This window comes from Acartia tonsa, chromosome 11 (genome assembly GCF_053477335.1).
Source record: "Acartia tonsa isolate MP-2025a chromosome 11, ASM5347733v1, whole genome shotgun sequence".
Lineage (NCBI taxonomy): Eukaryota > Metazoa > Arthropoda > Copepoda > Calanoida > Acartiidae > Acartia > Acartia tonsa.
This window is the reverse complement of record NC_137270.1, coordinates 35,693,898-35,721,896: the sequence shown is the minus strand read 5'-3', so window position 1 is coordinate 35,721,896 and position 27,999 is coordinate 35,693,898. Positions and strand designations below refer to the sequence as shown.

The window sequence follows — 27,999 nt, the reverse complement described above, 5'->3', positions numbered from 1 at the left end:
TACAAAAAATTATATTTCATAAATTTTATTGCGTATTGTTAATGATTAATGTTAGATGAAACATATAAATCATTAATTATTAATTATTATATTATTCTTTTAAAGAAAAAATTGTTCGAACAATCGTATCGATGACAAAGGCAGTGATCTGAGTGTGTGGCGGGCCAGTACACAATCCCCCCAGCCCAAAGTGCGCCCAGAGCTGGGAACAGAGGGGGAACAGGTTGGCCCATGCCGTATCATAACTCTCAGTTGCAAGGGTGTGTAGGATAGGGGAAGACGTGTAAAGGGACGTGGGGGGACTGCCTAGCTGCCTGTTTATACTTCTCTTCACTTCAATAATTCCATTTCAACAAAAGTGAAAAGAACAGTGAATTAGCAGAAAAGTGAATAATATCAGACCCTTATTGGGGAATCTTCTCAAATAATCGTCAAATTTACATTATAAAGGTAAAATTATTAATATTCCGACGAGTTATGTGAAATAGAACCTGAGTTATTTAGAGTTAAAGTTGTTTTTATTTACATATAGTAGCAGACACTAGCGACACACAGCTACGGTGTGCGCAGCTAGTGTGTGTGTGTGTGTGTGTGTGTGTTTACAGACAGGCCTATGTAGCCTAGACACATTTATATCTAAGCAAGATGTTACAGAAATAAATGAATAATAAAGTTTCCAGTATGGCTTCGAAACCGATTAACATCCACTGGATTAAAACCGGTTTTGGCCATACTGAAAAATCATGTCAGCATCGTTTTATAGATAATTTTCCACGAATATTAAAATGAAAGTCATAAAATGAATACCAGTTTAGTTAGGCTGGGCCTTCGGGCTAACAAAACTGGTTTAAATGATTTTTCATTTTTATATCCGTGGAAAGCTGTCTATATTACGATGCGATAAATAACTATTCTGGATACTACAATCATCATATGACTTTATTATTATTTTATTGATATCTATCTATTAATATATTTCATAGAGCAAAAATTTTCCATTATCTCATTTAGAGAAAAGTAAACTCTTATGCAGTAAAATTAGGGAACATTTCTATTTATAAAATTAGATGTTGATCAAGTTAAATTAGCAAAGGTTTTGGTTTCATTGTCAATAAATCCCTAAATATGACATTTTTTGCAGTGGCGTGCGAAGCACTTTGTCTAGGGGGGGGCATTTTGAAGATTTTGTAAAATTTTGCCCCCCCCTAAATCAAAGTGCCCCGGGGGGGCACTTTGCTTTAGGGGGGGGCATTTTGATTATATATACTAATTTTAAATAAGGGCGTTTTAAGGGGTGGGATTATTTGATTATGGGCCTCCTAGTCCTTATCCCTTCTTCCCCATACCTTCCCCCATCCCTATTTCCCATTTATATCCCCCACCTCTTCCCCCCCATCTCTTCTCCCCCATCCCTTCTCCCCACCCTGCAATGACCGAAGGGAAGGGAGCTAGAAAGCATCTTCGAAAAAATAGTACAGAAGATAAATTAACCTTTCCCCCCCCCCCCCCCTCCACCACAAAACATTTTTAATGGGTGGAAGGGAATGTTATAAAATCTCAGCAGGAAGGATGAATAACAACCCCATTAAAAAAAATTGGGGGGGGGGGAGATAAAAACACTCATTTTGGAAATAATTTACCAAAAATCAACCTAAAATGAAAAAATGATATTAAATATTTCTTTATTGTATGACAACAAGGATGACAAAATCTTTAAGTAGCAAAGCACAAAAAATCATTAATAAGAATACAGACAAGTAGATTTAAAGAGCATCTGTTGAAAAATATATATATTTTAGGTAGAAAAAGTCACAAATCCTTTTTCCTGTATGTTGTGTGATGAAAGTCAAAGTAAATTACATACTGGATGCTCGAAACAGCAAGAAATTTTATTATTTTTAATATTATATTCCATAAAAACCAAAGATATAATGAACTATGAAAAAAATATAAAAAATTACTTGTCCTTTCATTGTGATAAAAAGCAGAAATCATTTGGAAGGGCGCGAAGCGCAAATTTTTTTCTTCAAATATGCAGGGAGGGAGGGGTTTTTGGGCTATTTATTACACTAGTCCCCAATATTTCATAGTAAAAACCTTTTGGAAGGGCGCGAAGCGCAAATTTTTTTCTTCAAATATGCAGGGAGGGAGGGGTTTTTGGGCTATTTATTACACTAGTCCCCAATATTTCATAGCAGAAACCATTTGGAAGGGCGCGAAGCGCAAATTTTTTTCTTCAAATATGCAGGGAGGGAGGGTTTTTTGGGCTATTTATTACACTAGTCCCCAATATTTCATAGCAGAAACCATTTAGAAGAGCGCGAAGCGCAAATTTTTTTCTTCAAATATGCATGGAGGGAGGGGTTTTTGGGCTATTTATTACATTAGTCCCCATTATTTCATATAAAATTTTCTTATTCGTTGGCTCAACAACTTTGGGGACTTTAATGGAATTTTGATTGGTTGGTTAATTAAGTCGAGTTTCCATACAGTTCATCCACTAATTGTAATCTATATAAGGGGTAATTTTGTGTATCATCATTGGGGATGTACAAAATTTCTTTGGTAAAAAGTTTATATTATACAAAATAAAATACTTCCTATAACCTGGTTTGTTATGTTCAGTGAAAAAAGATTATAACCTAATTTCTACACTAATTTAAAAATTTGGTAAGGTTAAATGAATAGTAACTCTCTGTTTGGCGCGAAGCGCCAAAATTTTTTTTTTTTTGAGTATTTCTTGATCTTTTTTTTGGAAACTGGGATAGTTTTGCTTTTTGTAGGGTAGGGGGCAAAAAGGGGCATTTTTGTTGACCAGGGGGGGACAAAATGGGGCATTTTTTAACATTTAGGGGGGGGGGCAGGGGGGGGCGTTTTGGTCGCTAGGGGGGGGGGCGATTGCCCCAAATGCCCCCTTCGGTTCGCACGCCACTGATTTTTTGTTTGATTGCGCAGTAAATTAAACATTTTCAAAATTCAATAATAAACAAACCTATATATAGAGTAGCTGCTCCTGTGCTAAAAAATAGATAGAAAGGATTATTTCCCCTCTAAAAAAAAGAGTAGTCTATGTTAAATATTTGCTGCGATAATTATGTGGGTGTGGCCCCCGCCCAAACATTGTAAAAGTTTATTATTCCTTTGTATTATATCACTGAGTTTGACATTTGAATAATATTATATTATATAAGAAAACTGGTTTTAATCTTATGATTGTACATTTTAATATTCGTAGAAAGCTGGATATAATACGATGCTAGACATAGTTTTTTCGTATGAATGAGAACCGGTTTCTATCCACCGGATTCGAATGAATACGAGAATAGTTATTTCTCGTATCGTATTATAAACGGCTTTCCGCGGATATAGAATGTACAATTATAAGATTAAAACTAGTTTTTTTAACCCCGAGGTGCCGGAGGCACCGGCTAAAAAAACTGGTTTTAATCTTATGATTGTACATTTCTATATTCGTAGAAAACTTGATATAATACGATGCTAGACATAGTTTTTTCGTATGGATGAGAACCGGTTCCTATCCACCGGATTCGAATGAATACGAGAAAATATATTCTTTTTACAAGCTTCTATTATAAAGAATTATCATATATTGTTCAGCACGGTCTTGAATCCGTTAAGTTCAGCTGGATTGGAACCTGTTATAAGTAACACTGAAAAACATTCATCGTTTAGTTTTTTAAAAATTTTGCACAAAAAATAAAATATTAATTATATAATTAGGCCCTGTTTTATTGGCCCGGGCCTACTCGCTATAAAGTTGTGGCGGGGGGGGGGGGTGTATGTGCTCGACAGAGCATTTGAAGAGAAACGCCGATCTTCGGCCTTAATTTGAAGAGAAACGCCGATTTTCGGCCCAAATGGCCCCAAAAAACAGGACTAACGTAGATAATTGTCACAGAGAAGCTATCCCACTATAAGTATAATAAATAGGACAATTATATCTTTTTAGTGGCGAAGCTACTCTACAATTCACTTTCTCTGTCCGTCAGTCAGTCCATCAGTCAGTCCGTCAGTAAGTCCGCAACGCTATGGGGGAAATAAGATTTACTCAGCTCCTGTAAAAGATAGAATGCTGAAATTTTTTGACAACATTCCCATCATTAAGGAGCACAATTATGTATAAAACATCAATGGCGGTGGTAGGACCGCTTATTAGCAGGTTTTAGGCTATTTTTATATTTTTCACATCTTTCTCCATATCTTCAGTGTTTATTCAAAAATTTTTTTAGTTATAGATATCAAAAATAAATTTCCCGTCGTTTTTTTGTGCTTCTCTAATTATGGATGTTGTCATCCTTGTTGTTGTTATAGAGTAAATATTGACAATAAGGCAATAAAAGGGCAATCTAGGCCTTTTCTATAATATAATAATTAGGATTTAATTATTTATAAGTTCTTTAAAAAATCCCTAAATATTTGGATCATTTTTACAGTAGCTTTTCTCCTATTTATAGCCCCTGCGGGGAAATCATTAACACTTACCTAACCAAACCTAAACTAAAACAACCTTTCAAAAGCTACTGTGAAAATGCCACGAAACCCGCAACTTCGTTTTCTTTCCATGACTCTTTCATTTTTTTAGGTATATTTTTAAAGACTTTGGTAATATAAATCTCAATTATATTTTTCAATCTATTCTACCTATTATTATTATAAGAAGGTAATAAAGTGTTTTTTTTGTCTGAAGTTTAAAATTTCAATAACTACTGTCACTGAAAAGATTGAGATTACTATTCAGAGAAGATTTACATAGGTCTTGTGATGTGTTCAAGCTATTTTTTCTACACCCTTCTTACCCCATAGAAAATACAGAGCCCCTAGATACTAGGGGCGCAGCCGCTAGTGTAAAATAAAATAATGATTTAATACAGTATTATGTGGAATATGGAATTATATCATTTTTATATTGATATAGATTCGATGAATTAGCATGGCACCGAAAAAAAACGAAGCTTTTCTACTTCTATGGCCAACCGACTATTCCTTACATTTGTTGATTAAATATTGTAAGGATAACTTGATTTTGAAGTGGTGAATCTTAGTACGATTAGGAATAAATTTACTCTCTGTAAGTATGTCTACAAGAGCATGATAAACTATAATGAATTTTACAAAGTATTTGCATTAAATCTTTGTTCACTAATCTAAATTTCACCAGGTTTCTATAGGGATAATGGACTAAGGCCGATAAATTGTTGTACATCACCCAACGACTATACACCAAAATACCACTTTTGTAGATTTTAATTAGTTTAGGTTGAAAACTTTGAAAACTCAATTAAATAAACCAGTCAACATTGTCCCAACGTTGATAAGTCAACGAATAAGAAAGCCTATTATAAAACTTTGGGGACTAGTGTAATAAATAGCACATTGTCCCCCCTCTCTCTTTATGAATTATCATTTTTTTCAATATTAAAAGTGTAGGTAATCACTCTATAATTATAAATTACCAATTTTTAGGGTTTCTGATTGGTTGAGCTTCACTTCATATAAATGTTGTCATCCTTGTTAATGTTGAACATTGAATGTTCGCTCATCTGTGAAATATTATTGATGTATTTCAAAATATTCATCAATAAACAATTTTATTAAAATGTTCTGTTCAATCTTTTTGGATTTAAAGTTATTTTATTATACTTTATTAGCGGCTGCGCCCCTAGCACATTGGCGCTGTGTATTTGAGCGTGCTGGAAAGGACTGAAAATTTCCTAAAACAATCCTAAGACTCAAATTTAAAAAAGAAATAGCCTAAAACCTTATGAACTCAACCGGTTCAGTAGTTATAGAATTCTTAAACTACAGACCAAAAAAACTTTATATGATAGGATTCATATACTGCCGGCTATATATGTATATATTTAGGAAACTAGCGGCTACGTCCTTAAAGCCTCTTGGGGCACATCTCAATAAATTTTTTTTTAAATTGAAATATATCAAAATAACGATTTTTCTTTCTTAAGTTAGGTATATAAGTATATAGTAACATAAAAGTAAAAATTTTTCATACAAAATTTTATCAATTCTCACGAAAATTGATCAAAGGCTATTTTTCAAAAAGTGTTATATGATTATAAAAATTCGGTGCTTGCTTACATGTGAAGACCGGAGCACCGAAACCCCCCCACCCCGCTTAGTTTTGACAAAAATCAAAAATAAGGGGGGGGGGGGGGTAGTTTTTTAATGTCTGGAAAACGGCAAGGAGGAAAAAAGCAAGGCAAGGCAAAGACTTCACCCCCCCCTTAATTTTGAAGAAAATAAAAAATAAGGGGGGGGGGGGTAGTTTTTTTTTCACTGTACAACACGCCAGAAAGTTGAGTGAGGTAAATCAAGTAAATCCAGTATACCAGAGGGGAAACCTTATAACAGGGATATTCATGTTTTGGAGCATAATTTCCTTATTTATTAACTGATTTTAGTCCCCATGAAAACACTTCTGATATATTCTCCTTAAGACTACCTGTTCAGGGATACATCAATTACTAAAATCAGTCAATGAATAAGGAAATTATGCCCCAAAACATGAATAACTCGTAATAAGGTTTCCCCTCTGGCATACTGGATTTACTTGATTTACCTCACTCAACTTTCTGGCGTGTTGTACAGTGAAAAAACTACCCCCCCCCCTTATTTTTGATTTTCTTCAAAATTAAGGGGGGGGTGAAGTCTTTGCCTTGCCGTGCTTTTTTCCTCCTTGCCGTTTTCCAGACATTAAAAAACTACCCCCCCCCCCTTATTTTTGATTTTTGTCAAAACTAAGCGGGGGGGGGGGGGGTTTCGGTGCTCCAGTCTACCACATGTAAGCAAGTACCAAAAATTCTAGAGGAGAACTATTCTCTTTTCTGAGTAAATAATAGATATTTAATTTACAAGTACGAAAAAATGGACATATATACTTTTTTTTATAATAGCCAATAGTATCGCAGCCCAGAGAGGGAGGGGACAATGGGATTATTATTACACTTGTCCCCAAAGTTTTATAATAATGTTTTCTTGGGAACTTTTATTGAATTTTGATTGGTTGGTTTATTTAGTCGAGTGTCCACCACTAATTGTAATTTACAGAAGGGGTAATTTTGTGTATCAAATCATCGGCCATTGTTTTATCCCTTTAAATGCAATACGTCATTGTCCATAACTCCATACATAAACTTTAATCTCCATGAACGTATTTCTATTGCTATTTATTATGTTTGTAAAGTTGTCCCTAATTGTAATAGGAATCATCGTTTTAAAAAAGTTATTAAACTTTTTATTTGTAAAAAGGATGACAACATCCATAAAAGCAAAGCAATGAAAGAGTAGGAAACAAACACTAACACATTGTAGAGTGTCAAAAAAGAATAAGCAGAATATAAATGTATAGGTCTACACAAAAATTTTAAATAAAAATAAACTGCTTAAACTACTTTTTAAGGACATACTTACATTTTTAGCATCAATGAAGCTAAATAATGATGTTTATAAACTGAAACGTACGGACTTTCTAGTAATAATTTTAGAGTTGCTTTGCATAATGGAGTATACCTAAACCCGCTCTTAATAAACTAGTCTATTTAAAAGTAAAAGTAGATAATATACAAATACCACATTAATTCCACTCTGGGATCTAAAGGGATAAGACAATGACCGATAAATTGATGTACATCCCCAATGATAATACACAAAATTACCCCTTCTGTAGATTACAATTAGTTGTTGAAACGTTTGGACACTCAACATAATGAACCAACCAATCAAAATTCAAGAAAAGTCCCAAAAGTCGCTAAGCTAAGAAAACATTTATATAAAACTTTAGGGACTAGTGTAATAAACAGCCCGATGTTCCCTCCCTCCCTGAATTGAACTACATGTAGAATTGAATAAAATATTTAGTTGAAATTCAAGGTGTAGAAATGTCTGATCTGTGTGTCTTTATATTTGGGGAACCACAGACATTGGAATTTTAAGTGTTGGAGTACAGAAACGAGACCAAGTTTTAATAAGATGATAAAAAGTTGATCTAGCTTGAGCTAGGGCTCATTATGCGAGAGACCTCTTATTTCATTTCTAAACTGACCAAGCTAAATTTACTTCACTAAGAGATACGATGAACTGTGAAGATTTTATTCTTTGAAATATATATTTCGGTAAAATGCAGCAGTAGTTACTAACTTGAATGTTATATCTGAGACAGATTTATGACTGTTCAAAATTGTTTTTTTTTCTTAGTCTGAAATTTACGGGATTTTATTATGTTACATGCTCTAGTTTTTGAACTCCAACCTAACAAAATCTGTGGATTCCTTCAGTGTATATATATTTCTAAACCAAACATTATTCTTCCCCCTTCCATCCTGTATAAATTATGTTGTCCCTACCCTATTTTAAAGTTATTTCCTGCCAACCCTTCCCCCCATCCACCTTTGCTTGTTTCACTATCGCAATATTAAATTCTTGAAATATATACCTTCCCCTTTTTTATATGATTAAACTTACAATACTTATGTTTACTCCAAACCAGTGGTGTACCATCTATCTATCTATGACTACTGTGTATCTATCTATCTATTATAATTCTTGATTACAGGAAAAGTGCAGGGATCTAAAAAGATAAGACAATGGCTGATAAATTAATATACATCCCCAATGATGATACTCAGATACAATTAGTGGTTGAAACGTTTAAACACTCACTATAATGAGCCAACCAATCAAAATTCAATAAAAGTACCCAGAGTTTTTAAGACACGAATTAGAAAAAGTTATATAAAACTTTGGGGACTAGTGTAATAAATAGTCCATTGTCCTCTCCCTCCCTGCAGAAAAGTGAACGCACTGCCTTGCTTATGTTTGCTCTAACTAATATTAATAATTCTTCCGCCATTATTCATTTCATTTTAGAGGATTTTTCCCTCAAAACTTTTTAAAAAACGGATACGCCCAAGAGGCTTCTAGTGACACTGTAAATGTTTTTTTTTTATATATAATGTCTATGTTGCGTTTAAGATTTTTTTGTGATTTCTCTTTGGAGGGTGGTTGCACCCTTTCCCAAAACAGTTATAAACCTTTCCGGGACCTATGAGAAGCTACCCTAACAAGGAGAACTCGATCAATTTAGCGGTTAGTGAGATCCTTCGGTACAAACAAACAGATAGACATCCTGTTACTTTATTATATGAATTTTTAATGGATAATGGACATTGCAATCTTCCATTTTTGTGGCAAACTGTTTAAAAATGAAATAAAATAAAATTACAGTTGTAAAGAAACAATTTGCTTAAAATATCAAAATAACATTTATGATAATACATAAATTCTAACTCAAACAAAATACTTACAATTTGTATTATAAAGAGTATCTAAATATTTCTTAGACGCTAGAGTAGTGTATATATTATATAATTTAAATCTATGCAGGCTTCTTATTTCTAGCCTTACAAGTTGCTTGCTTAGATGAGAAAAAAAACGTAGTTTTAGTTTATTCCACCTTTAGTTCGTCCCTTTAAACTTTCTTCCCCCTCCCAGTCCCTTGTTCATTCCCTTTTTACTAGAATTTATTATTTTAAAATATCAAATAGTTGATTTTAGAACAACTCTAAAAGTGTAGGGTGCTGTTCCCTTTTGTATATTCCATCTCCTTTATATTTTCTGCCCCTTTTCAATCGGAAAAAGTTCTTCATGGAAATTTTATACTTGTATTTAAAATAATAATTTTCAGCGTAAATATTTCCGTCCAGTACGGCGAAAAACGCGCGACGCTCCTAGCTGAAAATCCGCGAAACAAGTTCGTTGCGTGGCGTGACAGTACGGGAGTAATTGTGTTGAGTGGCGGTACGGTACAGAGAATAGGCTTACGGAGTAGGCCTATTTGTGCGCAGCAGCAATGTGTGTGCATGACGCGGTCTGACTGACAGGCACACACACACACACACACACACCCACACCCACCCACACACACACACACAGGCGTCTGTCTGCTAGGGAATAGTTCTATTTAACAATTATTTAACTGTTTGAGACTGAGATATTGGGAAAGAGAAAGAAAGAGAGATATATGAAATTAAAATTTTATGTGCTTTAACTCACAACTGAGTAATCTTATTGTCCGTTTGTTTGTTTGTCTGTCTGTCTTGTTGTCGGTGCGTTTACGTGTGGGAAGGAAAAGAAAACACAAGGCATATTTTATATTTGATGTGTTACTTAGGCTAGCCCCGTGTATTTACTTTTTTTCTTGCTGTAAAAGGGGGGAATTTACATAAGGAGGGCAATATAGGGGAAGGGTAAAAAGGCCTTCGGGCTAAAATTGCTTAAATCTATCAATCTATCAAAGTTTTTAAAAATAAATAAATATTCCTTAAAACAAAGAAAAATTATTCTTTTAATAAAATGGCAATTATTGGTTTCAAATTATAAAACTTTTTACACTGTTAAAATATTTAGCCCTGTGTATTTTTCATGAAATAAGAAGTAATCCAGTTTTTTTTATTCATTTTTTCTCAATTCTTTTATTTATTTGAGTACAAATAAATATACACACTGCTTTAAAACAAAAAGTTGAATGACATATTTGAATTTTTAAAAATACATTATCAATTTACATCTACTGAAGAGAGCTACAGTGCAATAATAGTTATTTCTCGTATCGTATTATAAACAGCTTTCCGCGGATATAGAATGAACAATTATAAGATTAAAACCAGTTTTTTAGCCCGGCTAAAAAACTGGTTTTAATCTTATAATTGTACATTTTTATATTCGTAGAAAGCTGGATATAATACGATGCTAGACATAGTTTTTTCGTATGGATGAGAACCGGTTCCTATCCAACGGATTCGAATAAATACGAGAAATAGCCTTAAACCACCGAATAAAAAAAGATTAGCACTTATTTGATTTATTGAACTTATCAGGAATTTTTGATAAGACAATGGCAATAGATTAATATAAATACACAATGATGATAAACAAAATTACCCCATTCTGTAGCTTATTGGTTGAAAAGTTCTGACACTGCTAGTTTGGATAAAACAAGATTTAATAAAAGTACCCACAGTTTTTGAGCCAACGAATGCAAGAGCACGTCTGAGTTGGTACTCGTATAATTTACAGTCCAATGTCTCAATTAAAATGTACAATTATAATTGTACTTTTTTATATCCGTGGAAAGCTGTTTATAATACGATGCGATCAGGGGCGTCCAAGCTTTTTTTTTTGGGGGGGGTAAAAAATTTTAGGGGGGGGTAATTCGTGTTTGGGGGGGATAAAATGGCGCGCGAAGCGCGCCGAAATTTTTTTTTACCCCCCCCAAAATTTTTACCCCGGGGGTAAAATTTGATTGGGGGGGGGTAATTACCCCCCCTAAAGTCTGTTGGGGGGGTAATTACCCCCCCCAAACTAATTTACCCCGGGGGTAAAATTTTTTTGGGGGGGTAATTTAATTATGTAAAAAAAGCACCTACCTAATCTATTAAGTTAATAAGTACTATCCTATAACATAAAGTAGTAAGTAAGGTTTATTTGACTATAGCTTCAGATTTCATTACTTTTAATACTGAGTTCTCCTTTTTAGGAAAGCTTCACATAGATCCCATGATGGTTCCACACTATTATAGGTCAATCCTTTGAGTGGTTTTAGGCTATTTTTCTCCTCCCTTTTTACCCTTTAGAAAACACGAGTTCTTAGATGCTAAGGGCGCCACTACTATTCAAATATATAGTAGTATCTCATTCTTTTGAACATAAAAATACAATAATTAACTCACTAACCAATGAACCAATATGATTATACTTTAAAGTGAAGCGTCTTATAGGTCCTGGTAAGTTTTATAACTAGTTTTGAGACACCCTGACATCCTCCCAAAAGAAATCGCCTATAAAAATTCTTTTTCATTATTTAATGAAATATTTAATTTAGTTAGGTATCAATTTTATGGAATCTTCAGTGCTTTACAATTACATCATAGATCCCCGGGATGGTTTTAGCCCTTATAAAGGCCCAAGCAAATAAAACATGATCAAACTATTAAATTTTTTGTTATCATGGTGTTCAAGATCTGATTTAATTGAAACATTAGGATATACTTTTCATTAACTATTAGGAGACCAAACGAAGAACATAAAATATATTACACCACAAGGCTCGAGTCACACTATGACTTTTTTTAGGGGGGGGGGGGGGGGGGGGCGGGGATTACTCCCTCCCCCCCCCAAAAAAAAATTTTCAGTAAAATTTTTTTTTTAAGAACATTCAATTTGGGGGGGGTAAATACCCCTCCCAAAATTTTTTTTTTAAAGAACATTTATTTTGGGGGGGGGGGTAATTACACCCCCAAAATGGTTCAGGGGGGGTAAATACCCCCCCCAAAATCGTTGGGGGTGCCTACGGCACCCTCATGGTAGGGGTAATTTTTTTTTTGGGGGGGGGGTATTGTTCAAAAAATTTTGGGGGTGCCAAATGGCCCATTACCCCCCCCCCTTGGACGCCTATGGATGCGATCAATAACTATTGTATAAAATTTTTTTGTAACTATACTTTTCTAAAATTAATGAAGAAAAGATACCTAATTAATATTTATTCTTTTAATTAATAAAAATAAGATATCTATATTATAAATCCTATTTTAAATTGGCTATACCTTTGTTTAAAACAAGGATGACAACATCCAAAAGAGCGAATCTTAATAAAGTATAAAATATACATTTGATGATATTATGATTGAATTGCCTTACTTTAGACTACGAAGTAAAGTTTTCATATTCCACACCCAAAACAAAAAAGCTTGAACGTCCATGGAATCATGATTAGAGTAGAACAATAGAGGGTGAAAGGTTTAAATGACTGCATTTTCCAACCCTGAGAACCCTGTGCCGACTTTTAATTGTGTTTTTAAAAATCAACCAATAGCATCGGGAATATTAAACTGTTTTTAACCTATTTTTAAAACATATATCAAAAATATACTATGACACCAGTAGAATTAAACTGCAGAGCCTAAATTTGAATTAAGTCCCCAATAAACTTTTTTGAGGGGATTTAAAAATTAATTTTACTGTTGCTGTGGTCTTTTTTGATCAGAGCAAAAGGTCTTTTTTTAATTGGGTAAAATTCGTAGCTTTTGATTGATTGATTGATTGATTAGCCATAGTCTCTTAGGGTTTGGACCTAAGAAATGGAGTAGGCAGAGACACTTTTGTATAGCCACTAGGGCTATCAAGCTCCACGTTCAAGCACATTATGACTCGACCCGCTATCTCATGAGAGCTACTCATTATTACCTCACCCTCGCCGAGTATGGCAGGTGTCCCAAATTAAGTCACCGTAATGAATGACGCTCTCCGCAGAGGAACTTGGGATAAGGGTAGTACTGATATTATGTACTTGACTATTAAGTATCCAAACTTACTCAATAACCCCCTTCTTACACAACCAGGGGAAGTTGCGTGAATGTATTCAACTGAGAAATTCGAGTTGCCATATGGGGACTAGAACTCGAACTCTCATCACCGTAACTCAGTGCGTTACCACTGAGCTACGACGCCCCTGATATTCGTAGCTTTTAGAGTGTTTTGCTTCATATATATAGTATTCTGGTATAGAGTAAAATTAGGCCTTTTGATTTCATCTAAATTAATTCATTAAAAACTTAATTCTTTACAATATATAAATGAATTAACTTTATCGTGCTTGTTTTCCATCACTTATTTAAAACACAAAAAAATTGGCTGTAAAGGGTTAAATAGTGAAAGATGACAACAAACGTTTACGCAATACAACAAATTTTTTTTTGTCACATATACAAATATAATAAACAAAAGATTATTCAAACTTATTTTTTTTAATATTTTTAAAAAGCATGTATCTTTTATGTGCATAGTTTTCATTCTTTTCATTTTAATTAAATAAAAATTATTTAACTACATTGGAAATAAGTCACTTTGTGAAAACACTCTTTTTTGAATTGTAAAAAACTGAAATGAAACGAGACTTCTAATTGGTTCAGACTTCAGAATAATATGTTTTATTTTAATGTTAAATTTCTTCTATATAAATTATTGTTTTAGAAAAAAATTATTTGCATCGAACAGAGTAGAGTTTTTATTATTGTATTGATATAATCTGAATCACATCAAATTGTTCTGTAAGAAACAATTTAACCCCAAACTAAAAAATGCTTTTGCTTCCATCAAAATGATCACAGCAACATATAAAATTGATTTTTAAATCCCCCCAAAAAAGTTTATTGGGGACTTAATTCAAATTTGGGCTCTGCAGTCTGATTCTACTGGTGTCATAGTATATTTTTGATATATGATAAAAAAATAGGTTAAAAACAGTTTAACACAGCCAAGTCACTACAAAAGAGCAAGAAAGCAATTTGCAAGCATTCGTCGAAAAGGTCTCCAACAGAGAGATCCAGGTAGTTGTCTGGTTATAAATCTACATATATTCATTCAATGTGGATTAGGTATATATTCATATATTTATTGAAATATATATATTTGTTTTCAGATGGAGGGTCCAGGCCCACCAAACACCATATCCTGCCTGTTCTGCAAGGCAACCATATATTTTCCAGGACTTCCAGCTAACAGGTAGAAATGCAATAATTTAAAATTTATAATCAACCAAAGTAGTTATTTAATCATTACAATTTAGGGGAGGGGGGGGGGGGTATTTTAATTAACAGCTTTTAGAGGCGTAAGTTCACAAGTAAATACCTATGTTTTTTGATATTCTAATAGTTAAAAGACTTTTACATCATAATTTAATAATAATAATAAAAGTTTTTGTTTGTTTTGTTTTAGATACATGAGCCATCTGTTTACTGAGCATAATATTATGTATGAAGTTCAGAGTGTTATCAACAGAACTATGTAAGTATAACTATATAATATTATGTATGAAGTTCAGAGTGTTATCAACAGAACTATGTAAGTATAACTATATAATATTATGTATGAAGTTCAGAGTGTTATCAACAGAACTATGTAAGTATAACTATATAATATTATGTATGAAGTTCAGAGTGTTATCAACAGAACTATGTAAGTATAACTTTATAATATTATGTATGAAGTTCAGAGTGTTATTAACAGAACTATGTAAGTATAACTATATAATATTATGTATGAAGTTCAGAGTGTTATTAACAGAACTATGTAAGTATAACTATATAATATTATGTATGAAGTTCAGAGTGTTATTAACAGAACTATGTAAGTATAACTATATAATATTATGTATGAAGTTCAGAGTGTTATCAACAGAACTATGTAAGTATAACTATATAATATTATGTATGAAGTTCAGAGTGTTATCAACAGAACTATGTAAGTATAACTATATAATATTATGTATGAAGTTCAGAGTGTTATCAACCGAACTATGTAAGTATAACTATATAATATTATGTATGAAGTTCAGAGTGTTATCAACAGAACTATGTAAGTATAACTATATAATATTATGTATGAAGTTCAGAGTGTTATCAATAGAACTATGTAAGTATAACTATATAATATTATGTATGAAGTTCAGAGTGTTATCAATAGAACTATGTAAGTATAACTATATAATATTATGTATGAAGTTCAGAGTGTTATCAACAGAACTATGTAAGTATAACTATATAATATTATGTATGAAGTTCAGAGTGTTATCAATAGAACTATGTAAGTATAACTATATAATATTATGTATGAAGTTCAGAGTGTTATCAACAGAACTATGTAAGTATAACTATATAATATTATGTATGAAGTTCAGAGTGTTATCAACAGAACTATGTAAGTATAACTATATAATATTATGTATGAAGTTCAGAGTGTTATCAACCGAACTATGTAAGTATAACTATATAATATTATGTATGAAGTTCAGAGTGTTATCAACCGAACTATGTAAGTATAACTATATAATATTATGTATGAAGTTCAGAGTGTTATCAACAGAACTATGTAAGTATAACTATATAATATTATGTATGAAGTTCAGAGTGTTATCAATAGAACTATGTAAGTATAACTATATAATATTATGTATGAAGTTCAGAGTGTTATCAACAGAACTATGTAAGTATAACTATATAATATTATGTATGAAGTTCAGAGTGTTATCAACAGAACTATGTAAGTATAACTATATAATATTATGTATGAAGTTCAGAGTGTTATCAATAGAACTATGTAAGTATAACTATATAATATTATGTATGAAGTTCAGAGTGTTATCAATAGAACTATGTAAGTATAACTATATAATATTATGTATGAAGTTCAGAGTGTTATCAACAGAACTATGTAAGTATAACTATATAATATTATGTATGAAGTTCAGAGTGTTATCAACAGAACTATGTAAGTATAACTATATAATATTATGTATGAAGTTCAGAGTGTTATCAACCGAACTATGTAAGTATAACTATATAATATTATGTATGAAGTTCAGAGTGTTATCAACAGAACTATGTAAGTATAACTATATAATATTATGTATGAAGTTCAGAGTGTTATCAACAGAACTATGTAAGTATAACTATATAATATTATGTATGAAGTTCAGAGTGTTATCAACAGAACTATGTAAGTATAACTATATAATATTATGTATGAAGTTCAGAGTGTTATCAACCGAACTATGTAAGTATAACTATATAATATTATGTATGAAGTTCAGAGTGTTATCAACCGAACTATGTAAGTATAACTATATAATATTATGTATGAAGTTCAGAGTGTTATCAACAGAACTATGTAAGTATAACTATATAATATTATGTATGAAGTTCAGAGTGTTATCAATAGAACTATGTAAGTATAACTATATAATATTATGTATGAAGTTCAGAGTGTTATCAACAGAACTATGTAAGTATAACTATATAATATTATGTATGAAGTTCAGAGTGTTATCAACAGAACTATGTAAGTATAACTATATAATATTATGTATGAAGTTCAGAGTGTTATCAATAGAACTATGTAAGTATAACTATATAATATTATGTATGAAGTTCAGAGTGTTATCAATAGAACTATGTAAGTATAACTATATAATATTATGTATGAAGTTCAGAGTGTTATCAACAGAACTATGTAAGTATAACTATATAATATTATGTATGAAGTTCAGAGTGTTATCAACAGAACTATGTAAGTATAACTATATAATATTATGTATGAAGTTCAGAGTGTTATCAACCGAACTATGTAAGTATAACTATATAATATTATGTATGAAGTTCAGAGTGTTATCAACAGAACTATGTAAGTATAACTATATAATATTATGTATGAAGTTCAGAGTGTTATCAACAGAACTATGTAAGTATAACTATATAATATTATGTATGAAGTTCAGAGTGTTATCAACAGAACTATGTAAGTATAACTATATAATATTATGTATGAAGTTCAGAGTGTTATCAATAGAACTATGTAAGTATAACTATATAATATTATGTATGAAGTTCAGAGTGTTATCAACAGAACTATGTAAGTATAGCGTAGCATCGCTTCTCTATAATTTAACGTCTTAATACGCTTCCTTGACTATTGAAATCTTGCTCGAGCCTTTTAAAATTTTGTCAATATTAAGAAAATATGATTAAAAAAACGTTCAGTAAATAGCTTTAATTGTACAATTACACGGCTAGCTAGGGACGTAATTCCCCCTCCCCCATTACCTCGCCAAGTTTTAAACGAAAATGTTTTACCTTCTTTCCCCCTCTCCCCAAAAAAAATAATTTTGGAGTGGGTTAATTACCCCTCCCCCCCCCCACCAAAAAAAATAGTAAAGTTCACCCTATGAAAAAAAAATGTTTTAAAGGTAAAATATTACCCTCCCCCCCCCCCTCTTATTGAGATTTTTTATTCCCTAAAATAAAAAAACCTGTACATCCTAGTCTAGTTTTAGAAAGTTTGTCCTTTATTTTTTACTCACTGACAAATTATAGAAAAAGATATTCAAACTTAACTTAACCTAACCTAAATTATGTTTAGATCCCTACAGTATTCTAAATAATATCCAGAATTATTGGATAAGCCTAATATATAATATATTTAGATCTCTACAGTACCTTAAAGAATATCCAGAATTATTGGATCAACCTAATTGATAATATGTTTAGATCTTTACAGTATCCTAAAGAATATCCAGAAATATTGAACCAGCCTAATTAATAATATTTTAAATCTCTACAGTATCCTAAAAAATATCCAGAATTATTGGACCAACCTAATAAATATATTTAGATCTCTACAGTATCCTAAAGAATATCCAGAATTATTGGACCAGCCTAACCTTCTACCTGATTCCTCTAATATTAGGAACTTTATTCTTAGCAAATTTAATTGTGGGTTCTACATATGTATGGTTTTGCAGGGAGGAATGGGACATTGTTGTGTTTATTAGACACGTGCCAAATGTCTCATAATAAAGTTTTCTTATTCGTTGGCTTAATAACCTTTGGGACTTTTATTGAATTTTGATTGGTTGGTTTATTTAGTCCATAACTATTAATCACTAATTGTAATCTATAGAAGGGCTTATTTTGTAAATTATCATTGGGGGTGTGCATTAATTCATCGGCCATAGTCTTATCCTTTTAGATCCCTGATGGGTTTGCGTCTTCTGTCTTACAGATTATAGATTTTTTTGTGGGGGGGGGGGGGATGGTATTTATTAGCTTGGATTTCTATTTCATATCCCATTTAATGTTAAAACTAAGAATAAAAAACCAAATCAGAGCTGGGTCACCTGGGGGTTCCAGTTCAGCAGGAGGGCCTAGCCCCGCCCCCGCAGGGGAATCCAAGCCAGCCACCAGAAATGCTTCCGAGAGTCCCCTGCCTTTACCTCCTACCCTCTTCAGTGGCAAATTTTTTACAGGTAAACTTAATAATCTGAAGTACATTATAGTGCCTATAAAAATGACGTCATACTGGCCTATCATGAGTCAATTAAAATGTATACTGTCTATTATTGGTCAATTTTATTGCATGACGTCATTTTTTGTTGGCTCTATAAGCTATAATGTTTGTTGCAATGCTATTCTGAAATACCTAGTTTTGTTCATCTGACTTAAATGTTATTTTCTCTGGTGAATAGAGAGATGAACAGCTGAATTGTTTTTGTGAAGTTTTCTCAATCTAATGCGCAATTACTCCATTATTAGCAGCGAAGCTACTCTATAATTTACTTTGTCCGTAAGTAAATCAGTCCATCAGTCCGTAATTTTGTGTACCATCATTGGAGTTGTACATTAATGTACCTGCCATTTTCTTAGATTCCTGGTAATAATATAACTTTGTATTTTCATAAGTTATTTAATATTTCAGAGATTTCAACACAAACTGAAGATATAAACATTTGTGATGGATCTTGTCATAATAATGAAGACAAAAACTTTAAACAGGTAAATTCTTTGACGTTAGGCTGATCTGTAACTTATTATTTGGTTACTTGTGATAAGTAGATTTTTGCTTATTCAGAAAATTGTGTGTAACCATTTAGTCAAATGGGCTTATCAAGTCAAACTGTTCTTAATTATGATCATTTCATATACATTTGGTCATTATTAAGAATGGTTTGACTTAACAAGCGCATTTGACTAAACAGTTACATACAACTTTATGAAAAATGCGCAAAAAATTAGCCCCTTGTTGGAGTTCTGATAATAAAATATTAGCTTTTTTATCAAGAATTTAATTTATCTTAAAAAGCATTTATATAAAGGGAAAAAACATCAATTTACTTAATTTTTTCTTGATTTTCCTAAATTATTTTGATCATTAGTATTTTAGATCTTCATGGCAATATTATTATTATTATTATACAAGTTTATAAACTTCTTATTGAATTCGTGATAAGGAATAGTTAGTTTAAAAATAATTTTAAACCGATTGAATTCCGCTGGATTAGAATCGGTTCTAAGCCATACAAAAAAAACATTATCATATCATTTTACAGACAAATTTCGATATATAAAATAATTGTTAGCCCGGGCTTCCCATCGGGACCAACAAAACTGGAATTAATCTTATTAATGATAATATTACTATCCGCGTAAAACTGTCGTTTATAATACGTTGAGATAAATAAAACTAAGATAATTGAGGAAAAGCTTATGGAATATGCTTGATTTCGTTGTCAAACAAGAACAAAAAATGACTGCTTATAAAGATTCGCAATGGCCAGTAGGGGCCGTGGGATTTTACTAATAAGACGGGAAGTTGATATTGATCCTTTGCCTTGCTACAGATGCTGAGCCATGAAAAAAAATCTGGGAAAAAACATACATTTTAAGCTAGACCAACTTTCCTATTGCTTTTTCTCTTGTTATTTTTATTTGACTACTTTGTAGAATTATGACAAATAAAGTGGCAATTATAATAATTAGGCACACTGACGCAATATTAATGGTTAGGAAAGGAGGGGACATTGAAATGTTTATTACACTAGTCCCCAAAACTTCATAATAACGTTTTCTTATTCATAAAATCAACAACTTATTATTATTGAATTATGAATTGTGGCTTTAATAAGTTGAGTGTCCAAACGTTTCAACCACAATAATTGTAATCTGCAAAAGCAATTTTGTGGAAAACAGTTAAAGTGTCTGACTATGACGTCAGAAAAAATTAACAATTAACAATGAGAGGCCGCTATATATTTTACCATTGTGAATACTGGCTTCTCATTGGTTAATTGTTAATTTTTTCTGACGTCATAGTCAGACACTTTTACTGTTTTCAATTTTGTGAATTACATTGGGTATTTGTTCAATGTACATGTTTCTTTAGCACGTGACTTCGATATTTCGGGGTTAACAAAAATGGGTTTAATTTTATAATGTATTTTTTTTATCTGCGGAAAGCTGTTTATTATACAATGCAATAGATAACTATTATTCACCTAGGAAAATACTCAAATAAAAGATGAAGAAGTTAAAGAAGAAAAAGAGGTAAGACAACAGTGAAAATATTTAAGCAAATTTTTTTTTTATGGGGGTTGGGGTTGGGGTAAGAAAAATAAAATCATTATAAAGCTTCTCTGAAAAATGCAAAAAAAAATCTGAGAACTTTAGCTTCAGACAACTTCAGACCTTACTACTCTATCTGATAGGGGCTGATATAGTGCTATTATAGTGCTATTAAGCCAATTAATTCCATTTGAAATTGCCGAAAATTAAATTTTTGTTGGAGTAGAGTTGGCGTAAAACTTGTTTTTTGATATAGCTGAAGGGAAGTGGGGAAGAGGGTTGAGGGGAATTTTTTGTCTAAATCACATTTCCTAGTCCCAGGATATACTATATGTTTGATAATTTAAAATCATTAATCATGTGACACATAAATTTAAATAGGTTTACCTAACATATTGGTATATCTAACTAAGAAAAGGCTTTGGTAGTAGTTTGGTATAGCCTAGCCAGGGGCTTAAAAACTTTGGGTAATTTTCTAAAATTATAATCGGTTGGTTTTTAAAGTTAATTGTCCAATCTTTTTAGCCATTAGTACAGCCATTTACAGAAGTGGTCATTTTGTTTATTATACCATGTTATAAAAATTTATTTATAATTTTCAGACTGACTCCAAGCCAGTTGTATCAAAAGAGACTGTAAAAGAAGAGATAAAGAAAATGATGGAGAAGGCACAATCAAAGAAGGGAAAATTTGGACTCACCTGTTCCATTTGTCAGGTTGGTATTCCTTTTTCAGGGAGGGAGGGGACAGTGGGCTGTTTATTACACTGTTCCCAAAAGTTTTGAAATATCGTTTTCTTATTTGTTGGCTCAACAAATTTGTGGCTTCATTAAGTTGAGTTTACAAACGTTTCAACCAGTAATTATAATCTACAGAAGGGTAATTTTGTGCACCATCATTGGGGATGAACACCAATTTTTCTTCCATTGTGTTATCCCTAATATCCCTGATTTTACTAAAATTATATTTATTGCTAGATAAGAATGAAGAAAGTGAACAAGTTGAAATTCCATATAATCAAACAACACACAAAAGAAATCACTGCCAAACTGGCGGCTAAGGTATTATTTTATATTCAAACTAGCGGCTGCACTGTAGCCATATAGGTCTCTATAGGACTCTTATATTCTGATTATTCATTTCTGACACTATACAAGTGATAATGTCCGTGTGTCCTACCGTTTCAGTGCTTCGCTTTTATGGATGTTGTCATCCTTGTTTTTAAAGATTTTAGACATGTTTTAAAATAGACTTTTCTGCTGCCAATTTTGTAAATTGGTTTCTATATTACTAAGTGAATTTATGTATATTTACCGCATTAATTTTGTCGTAACCAATAATAGGATAGGAAAAGATTATGAATTATTTTATGCTAGCGGCTTCGCTCCTAGAGGCCTCTTGGAACATTGAAAATTGTTTCTTTTCAATATATTTTAAAATCAGCTATTTGTTTTTAACAAATTGCTAAAATGTCCGCAGGGCTTCGTTTTTTATTTTTTTATTTTTGTCGATTTCTTTAGGGAGGTTGGTGGTATCCTCCCCCAAAATAGGTTTAAACCTTCCCGGGACCTATGAGAGGCTATCCTGTTAAGGAGATCCCAATCGATTTAGCAGTTAGCGAGATCCTTCGGTACAGACAGACTAACAGACACACTGACACACATCCTATTATTTTATTATAAGGATTTTGATATTGGTTTCAAACCTCCTCCCTGATTTTTTAATGAGAAAAAACACACACATAATAATGTATGCACAGTGTGTATGAAGGTGCTTTGACTTCAGTGTCAGAACCTAAATTGGGACATAGTGCATTTCACTACCCTAGGTTAGGTAACTTCATTTCAACTTTCAATAAAATCTAAAATGCAGCCGTTTTTGGGAAAAATTAGATTTAAAAATTTCAAGTTCAATTTTCATCCACTAGGAGTTACCGCATAATCATGACAAGAAAAGCAAAGATTATTTATTTAAAATTTTGAACAACTTTGCTTTTATAAAGTCTGTCATAAAACCTCTCGATATATGATTTATTTAAGGCTGAATTTCCGTGACCTTAGCAAAGCAACGGATAAAAATGGCCATGAATCAACTCACTTCAGAAGTGGTTTTATGAAGAACTTTATAAAAGAAAACTTGTTCAAAATTCTAAATAAATAATCTTTGCTAATTTAGGTTCTAAAGTCAAAGCACCTTCATACACACTGTGTATGAAGTGTCAAATTTTTACCCGATTTTTGAAAATCACTGGATTTAAACCAGGGCTCGAACCAAAGCCCTCCAAAGATTTTTTAGAGTTCTCTAAAAAGATAGATTTACTATTTATGGACATTTATAATAAGAATGTTATCATGTTGATTTAAAAAGATTTAATGTAGTAAATTAACTATCTTAAAATATGTTTAATAAATTCTTTGAATATTTTTGTCCTTGTATATTTTTGTTTATTTAATGTTATTTGTTCTCATGAAAGTTTAAGCCTACATTTTCTCTGATTTATATAATATAATAATCTATTAATTACTTATTTATGTCATTATTAATCCTTAGTGTAGGAGTCAGAATAGTTATTAATCGCATGGTAATATAGACAGTTTTCCGCGGATATTGAAATAAAAAATTATAAGATTAATATTAGTTTTGTTAGACCCGAAGAACCGAATGCCCGGGCTAACAACACTAGTATTAATTTTATATTTTAATATTTTTACGATGCTATACATGATTTTTCAGACTTGCTGAAAACCGGTTTTAATCCAGCGGATATTAAATTTGTTTACTTCCTTTCCCGTTAACTGCTTTAACGCTTTATGACAAAACCCGCCATTTATTTAAGGCTGAAGCCGACGCCAAAGCTGTCATCCCGGAGAGAAAAAGCTGGCGTATCGAACAGAAGAAAGAGGAGAAAGAACAGAAGGAGCAGCAACAACAGGCTACCGCAGCTGCCACAACAGTCACAACTGCAACCAGAGCAGCTGCGGCTGCTGCAAACGCGCAGAGCGCAAATGTCGCGAAACCCATGGAGGAGAAGACTGCCAAAATGGCGGAGAATAAATCAAAGATGGCGGAGAACGAAAAGAAAAAGATGATTCCTGCCTCTTTGCTGACACCAAAGGTTAATTTTTTTTCTACAAGAACAAATATTGTACATAACAGAGAAACAAGGACAATTTAATTGTGTTTTATATTTAAATAGGTCTCCATTAAAGTGACTAGTCGAGTAAACCCTCTTCCCCACCCTTTACGAAATCAATCAAGGTGAAGGGATGAAATGGAGGAGGGATGATTGTTGTTTTCATGTTTAGGGCACAGTAGGGTTTAGACATGAAGAAAAAATTACCCCCATTAGGTTTAATTTATTAAAGAAAATAGAAGGGAAGGAGTTTATTTGTTTGCAGGGCATTTTAAGGGAAAGCACTTCCACTCTCTAATGTTTTGCTTTAGATTATAATTTTTATTTTATTTAAATTTGTATTTTTTAGGACGAAGAATGGAGTGATGGATGCAAATATTTTTGTATGCTCTGCAGTGATTCTTTTACCTCGTTTGCTGTTTATAAACATCATATAGGTCAGTTATGATATATCTCTAGATAATCCAAAACATCTTTAAAACGGAGATCTTCAAATAGTTCACTTTTCTTCAAGTATTATAATCCAGTCGTTCTCTAAGTATTGGACGTCGTCTTATGAGTAGAGTCTATTAAAAAGTCCTTAATTCTTCCACCAATTAAAAAGAATTTTTAATTCCTTCTGGTCATTTCTATGGCCTTTTTTCCCCAATAAGTTTGTCGGTGTGTGTGTTCGTTACGGCCATCAATACCATAATTTGCATTAAATACAGAAGAAGCCAACTTTTTTTTTATTTCATTTTTAAAGATGATTAAAGTCCCTCCACAGTTTATGACGTCATACGATAGAATAACCAATGTGAGGCCAGCATAAATTTTACCATTGGTCAATTACAGTGTATACTGGCCTCTCATTGGCTATTTTATCGTATGGCGTCATAATCTGTTTATTTATTTTCTTCTATTTAATCTTTTTCTTCTCATTTCAATAGGCATAAGTTTTCATAAAACAATCCATTTTTTAGGAAACTACCACAGTATGTTGATAGAGGAGTATCGCGCTAAATTTAGTAGACACGGAGAAATTATTAATAAGATTGAATGTAAGGTAAGAAATTACATATCAAGGTGAAATTCATTTTATTTCTTAAATTAGCTTTTTATAGTACCTATAAAAGTTGGTGTCATACTGGCCTTCCATTGGTCAATAAAAATGTATGCTGACCTTCCATTGGTAGTTCAGTATGTGTATTGGCCTATCATTGATCATTTGTATTGTATGTCATTTTTTATAGGTACTATAAAATGTTTTTTCTTGAAAACCTATTTTTATTTTTTATCCATTGTGAATTTGTTTTATTCGAAAAAATTTGTTTGTCTTCGGTATTTCTATTTGTATATGTGAAACTGTCTGATAGATTGAATTCTTTTCTAATATTACTATAACATACAATGTCTGTCTGTCTGTATGTCTTTTCTTCTGTCTGTCTCTAAACTAATATTTGTCTTATTCTGAATGCTAAATTGAAACAAAAATGGTAAAGTATAGATGCATAACCCAGACAACTACCTGGCCCAAGTGGTGGGGACATTTTAATCTTCTGCTAGCAAATTGCTAGCAAAAGACTTGGTTCTTTTAAAATTTCCGGCACCAAGGAACCAATCAAAAGTCGAGTCCAAACCCCGTGGCTAGAGTTACATATAGCTCGTGTCCACTCTATTCTTATACATTAATTATTGAAAGGACATATTAAAACTATATGTATATGTCTGTCTGTCCATCTGTCTATCTGTCTGTATACTAATATTTTACTTATTTAGATATGTAATGTAGAGCTAGCTTACACGAATGGTGTACTGAAAGGACATATGAAAACTATATGTAACCTTTCATGATATGTCTGTCTGTCCATCTGTCTGTCTGTCTATCTGTTTTTCTATCTGTAATGTACTATTTGAACTATTTAGATATGTAATGTAGAGCTAGCCCACAAGAATGGTGTATTGAAAGGACATATGAAAACTATGCACAATCTTTCATAATATGTCTGTCTGTCTGTCTGTCTGTTTGTCTATCTGTCTTCCTGTCTGTAATGTACTATTTGAACTATTTAGATATGTAATGTAGAGCTAGCCCACAAGAATGGTGTACTGAAAGGACATATGAAAACTATGCACAATCTTTCATAACATGTCTGTCTGTCTGTCTGTCCATCTGTCTGTTTGTCTATCTGTCTTCCTGTCTGTAATGTACTATTTGAACTATTTAGATATGTAATGTAGAGCTAGCCCACAAGAATGGTGTACTGAAAGGACATATGAAAACTATGCACAATCTTTCATAATATGTCTGTCTGTCTGTCTGTCCATCTGTCTGTTTGTCTATCTGTCTTCCTGTCTGTAATGTACTATTTGAACTATTTAGATATGTAATGTAGAGCTAGCCCACAAGAATGGTGTACTGAAAGGACATATGAAAACTATGCACAATCTTTCATTGGCTGATTATAAAGAAAAGTTCCTTGTTGTTAAAAAAGGTAATTATATCCTCTAGCAGCGTAGCTGCTCTATAATTCCGTTGGTCTTGTTTAGCTGCTATCAAAAATTGATGGCTGAATTCTGTAAATATATATGATTTTCTCAGATGCTGAAAGTTGCAATGAGTTACCTTGGCTATCAGTCTGTCTGTTCAGCTGTCCATAATACTTTTTAAAAAATTTCAGGATCTTCAGCGTATAGAATTTTAAAAACTAAACTTATAAAAACCTATTTCCTATACCTGAAGAAACTTTAATTTGCTAAAGTTGGTTAATGATCTTAAAAATTTTCTAGACACAGAAAAATCCGTACAAGAAGTGAAGAGAATTGATGGTACTCTTGAAAATTGTGATGTCATCATTACTGATAAACAACTAGAGGAGGAGGAGAAAAAGGTAAACTTAGAGTTTTCGAAACTCTTTATAGTGTCTATAAAAAATGACGTAATACTGGCCTACCATTGGTCAATTGAAATGTATACTGGCCTGCCCTTGGTAATTTAGTCTGTGTATTGGCCTATCATTGGTCAAATACATGATTTTTTATTGGCCCTATAAGAGCTTCTTGGTTGGTTTTTAGAGATGGTTTTGATAAACTAACCTATTCTATAAAGTTTAGCTTTACTCACTTTATATGCGTTATATGTATGTTACGCTTAACTTTTAATATATAGGTGTATTTTAACAGATTTCAATGATTTTTAAAATGCTGTTTAATTTTACAAATAGCTAACATTAAATGGAAATAATGCCCTGTTTTTTTTGCTCAACGTATTTTTATATGTTTGCAACTGTCTTTTTCCCTTTAAATAGTGAACAAAGGTTAGTAGTTCCGTATTGTATCCATTTAAATTCTATGTGTGTAAACAATAGCTAGCACAGGGTTTTTCTATGGATTATGTCACCCTTGAGAGGCTTGAGAAAAAAGTATATAGGCCTCTCCAATTTGAATTATGAGGAGGGGTTGGACACCTCCTACACCCTTCCTAAATATTTATCTTTTTCAGTTGATTGTGGATAATTATACTCGAAGATGGTACGAGGGATGTTCTTTTACTTGTCTCATCTGTCAGAAGGAATATTCAATACAAATTTATATTATTATTTTAAGTAAAGGGTCATGTAGCTAATCTTGCACTGATTTCTTTTCAATAGAAAATAAATTTTGAATCACGTTTCAATAATTAAAAAAAAGTGTATTTATGTATAAAAGTTATTTTTCAATATTTTGTCAATGTCCAAAATGCATGAATAACTCCTTTGCGTATTATTATATAATATTTCCAGGGAAGTAGAAAAAACACAATGGACAATAAATAAATGTATTGGTCTCCAATTTTCCTGAGCATTGCCCATAATGTAGACTACAATAATTTGTTTACTTATACAATCTTGACAGGGATCTAAA

At 32.2% G+C, this 27,999-nt stretch overlaps 1 protein-coding gene across 1 annotated transcript; it reads left to right on the top strand.

Moving 5' to 3' along the window:
* Positions 1 to 160: 160 nt before the first annotated feature.
* Positions 161 to 27,721, top strand: LOC145331263 (uncharacterized). The gene is made up of 15 exons (XM_080175881.1): positions 161 to 450; positions 14,513 to 14,595; positions 14,809 to 14,877; positions 18,259 to 18,333; positions 18,753 to 18,892; positions 19,342 to 19,418; positions 20,922 to 20,966; positions 21,587 to 21,700; positions 21,962 to 22,045; positions 23,821 to 24,099; positions 24,467 to 24,554; positions 25,080 to 25,162; positions 26,480 to 26,591; positions 26,887 to 26,987; positions 27,599 to 27,721. The coding sequence occupies exons 2-15, from the start codon at positions 14,513 to 14,515 to the stop codon at positions 27,719 to 27,721; spliced, it is 1,473 nt and encodes a 490-aa protein (XP_080032007.1). The 5' UTR covers positions 161 to 450.
* The last annotated feature ends 278 nt before the right edge of the window (positions 27,722 to 27,999 follow it).